This window comes from Sinocyclocheilus rhinocerous, unplaced genomic scaffold (genome assembly GCF_001515625.1).
Source record: "Sinocyclocheilus rhinocerous isolate Xijiao unplaced genomic scaffold, SAMN03320098_v1.1 scaffold1469, whole genome shotgun sequence".
Lineage (NCBI taxonomy): Eukaryota > Metazoa > Chordata > Actinopteri > Cypriniformes > Cyprinidae > Sinocyclocheilus > Sinocyclocheilus rhinocerous.
This window is the reverse complement of record NW_015650017.1, coordinates 61,804-65,359: the sequence shown is the minus strand read 5'-3', so window position 1 is coordinate 65,359 and position 3,556 is coordinate 61,804. Positions and strand designations below refer to the sequence as shown.

Genomic DNA, 3,556 nt, shown 5'->3' with positions numbered 1-3,556 from the left:
CAAAAATCAGATTATATATATATATATATATATATATATAAAACACCTTGCTAAATGTACTGCATTAGGCTAACCGAGACTTATTACAGCACTTGCATATTATTGCTCTTTTGTTGGTTTTGATGTCTTCTAGGGCTCAGCAACAGCTGAGTAAAACTGTTTTATCTGAGCATGTGGCACTTTAAGCATTATCGTATCGCATATCGAATATCGCATTATTTAATGAGTTATCGCATATCGCATTTTTCTTCAATATCGCACAGCCCTAAATTGTCTTCTATTGTCTTAATTTGTAAGTCGCTGTGGATAAAAGCGTATGCTAAATGTAAATTTGTTAGTTGTTCTATTCTATTCTATAATAAACATTTGATATGATTACAGCAGTGTGTCTTGTTCCTGGCACAGATATTCAACATCGATCAATATGTTTGTGTTTATTGATTGTGTTTATATGAATCATATGAAAACATCAGAGAACACTTTTATGCACACACTCATAGCATCTGATCGGTTCCTGAAACATAAAGCTTTTAGAGAAACTCTGAAATCATTCTGAGATGAGAAACAATTTAGAGACTTGATAAACGAACAACAAGCGAGCTGAAGAGAGACCGGTTACTGGAGAGAGCAGATGAGCGAATGAAACGTAGCCCTTGTACGTAAGAATGGGCGTGGCCATATGGAACGCTTCTTCCGGACCGGTCAGACGCTACTGAAATATGTTTGTTTGATGGTTGTATATTTGTTACAATCATGACACGCATTCGGAACGCATAATATTTTACGCTCTATTGCGGCCGCGTGAACCAGAACGGATATATATCGCTGAAACTGATCGACATTTTGCAAAACGTAAACAGCTCGATAAAGCGATCTGGCCTGTCATATATGGGCTTGGGACTGAAATATGCAAAAATGAGTGTTTATTGAAGAGAACATGATCCAGAATCCTGCCGTATGAAACCTAATGAAGACACTGAAGGACAAAGAGGTTGGTGTTTATTCTTCATTGAAAAGAAACTAAGCCCAGATAGCACACATACTAATGCAAGATGTCTGTTAAAGATGTGGAGAGCATCTGCTGTGTAAACATCTGACAGACGTCTTTAAGATGTCAGTTTTACATACATTCTAAATCATAAACATCGTAAAGACATCTAATAAACGTCTATTTGACATCTGATAGGAAACGTCCTGTAGACATATTGCAGATGAGCAAACACTCTAAAACATACGTCTGGCAGACGTCAAATAGACGTCTCTGTGATGTACGTGTGATATCAGGGAGGTCTCAAAATAGTTACACCATCAAATAACATATGGACCGATACATGACAAAATGTCCTTGCACTTTACATTTACATTTAGTCATTTTGCAGACGCTTTTATCCAAAGCGACTTACAATTGGGGGATACATAAAGCGATTCTTCTTAAAGAGGCAAACAGATACAGGAAGTGCTTGTAATGCCAAGTTTTTAGACATTGTTCAAATAAGTACAAGCTAGAAAGAGAAGGAATAAATAAAGAGATATCTTTTTTTTATTTTTTATGATGAAGTCAGGTAGCTTCGAAAGAGATGAGTTTTCAGCCGTCGGTTGAAAATTGTCAGGGATTCTGCATTCCGGATAGGGGTGGGAAGATCGTTCCACCAACCAGGAACGGTGAACGAGAATGTTCTGGAAAGTGATTTTGAGCCTCTCTGTGATGGTACCACGAGGCGTCGCTCACTAGCGGATCTCAGACTTCTGGAGGGGACATTAGCTATGCAGCTTGAATTAATGTTTGGAACAGTAGAGGTGACGTAAAATGTGATACTTGAGTGTGTAGCTTTGTTTTTATGTATTTTCCCTTCCCAGTTTTACAACGTTCTGTTATGTCCATTCAGGCCTGATGGAGGTGAAAGAGGAATTTAAAAACCTGAATGAGGTGGAGGAGGAACATCATCTCTCCATCACTGGTGAAAATCCTTTGACTCTCTCACAAAACACAACCAGATTCAAGAAGTCTTACATCTGTCCTCAATGCGGAAAGTGTTTTGCAGGTAAATCACGACTCGAGCGCCACATAAGAATCCACACCGGAGAGAAACCGTTCGCGTGTCTCGTGTGCACAAAGAGTTTCGCGTGCAAAGAAAGACTCGACAGGCACGTAAAAATCCACACTGGAGAGAAGCCCTTCACGTGCGAGTGGTGCGGAAAGCGTTTGGCGTGTAAAACGAGACTCAAGAGGCACGTGATAACCCACACTGGAAAAAAGCCTTACGTGTGCTTGCATTGCGAAAGGAGCTTCACGACGAACACAAACCTGCAGCGGCATGTCAAACTCCACACTGGAGAAAGGCCGCACACGTGCCAAGAGTGTGGAAAGAGCTTCATACGCAAGGAAAAGCTCAGGTTTCACATGACGATCCACACTGGAGAGCGGCCTTACAGTTGCGAACAATGTGGGAAGAGTTTCCGACACATCAACGGTCTCAAAGATCACCAGCTCTCTCATGCCGCAGAGAGGTCTTTTAACTGTGATCAATGCGGTAAGGATTTTATTACTGCGTCTGCACTGAAGAGACACTTGAGAGTTCATTCGGGTGAGAAGCCTTTCTTGTGTTCTCTGTGTGGAAAGAGTTTTGCACGAGTGGACTGCTTTAAAAGGCATCAGGAGGTCCATAGTGGTGTGAAGGATCACGTGTGCTATGAGTGCGGGAAGGCTTTTATTACATCCGACCAACTCAAGCAGCACCAGAGGATTCACACTGGAGAGAAACCTTACAAGTGCTCACTTTGTGGGAAGAGTTTCGCTCAGTCGCCGCACCTGCAAGCACACGAGAAAAGCCACACCACTGAGAGCCATATGGTAATAAGTGATCAAATCATCTACTGACTCGCGTGGAAAATGCATGATCCACAGGTATCTTGGGAATCTGAATCCCAAAAAGAGTAAGAGTGGCTTTTTTGTTTAAACCAAACCTTTTGTTTCAACATTGCATCTGAATACGGTAAATAAACCATTCTATCACTAGGTCTATACTATGTGTTTGTCTTCATTAAAAATCACATGACCAGATGTCAACTCACTTTATTTCACTAACCCTGCAGTTTTCAACTGTGGAATAACTTAATCAGGGGTGTTATGCCATTTTCTATTAAAGCATTTGTTGATTTTAAATAATGCCTTTCTTTACGAAAATTAACCAAGGTTTTACTACAAATTAAACCCCCAAAAAAACATGGTTACTATAGTTAAACCATGGTAACCACAAATTAACCGTGGTTTTGCTGCACTAACCATATAGTTTAACCATGGTATTTGTAGCAAAACTGGTTATACAAATGGTAATCAATACGCCAAAAAAAAAAAACATGGTTACCACACTTTTACTACAATGAAACCATGGTTAATTGTCATAAGGGTTGTGAAAATTTGATGAATTATGACTGTTTTGATTATTACTATTGAATTATGGATACACATGGGCATCTCTTATAATCTTGCCGCTGATTTTTTATTTTTTTTTATGTGTTTGCAGCAGTTCTTTCCTCTTTATTTCGTTATCTGACA

At 39.8% G+C, this 3,556-nt stretch overlaps 1 protein-coding gene across 5 annotated transcripts; it reads left to right on the top strand.

Annotated features, from left to right (window-relative positions):
- Positions 1–630: 630 nt before the first annotated feature.
- On the top strand, positions 631–3,014 carry LOC107711386 (gastrula zinc finger protein XlCGF8.2DB-like). 5 transcript variants are annotated; one of them, XM_016516376.1, is made up of 3 exons: positions 631–991; positions 1,887–1,958; positions 2,043–3,014. In XM_016516376.1, exons 1-3 carry the CDS (start codon positions 958–960, stop codon positions 2,876–2,878), a joined length of 942 nt encoding a protein of 313 aa, XP_016371862.1. In that variant the 5' UTR covers positions 631–957; the 3' UTR covers positions 2,879–3,014. The 5 variants fall into 5 exon arrangements, with proteins under 5 accessions (XP_016371862.1, XP_016371863.1, XP_016371860.1 ...); XM_016516377.1 differs by having other exon boundaries at positions 2,033–3,014; XM_016516378.1 differs by lacking the exon at positions 631–991 and adding an exon at positions 1,726–1,797 and having other exon boundaries at positions 2,033–3,014.
- The last annotated feature ends 542 nt before the right edge of the window (positions 3,015–3,556 follow it).

Coding starts and splice junctions, on each gene's coding strand:
- LOC107711386 (XM_016516374.1), top strand. CDS start 958: ATGAAACCTAATGAAGACACTGAAGGACAAAGAG. Junction 992..1,886: donor AGACACTGAAGGACAAAGAG/GTTGGTGTTTAT, acceptor ATGTCCATTCAG/GCCTGATGGAGGTGAAAGAG.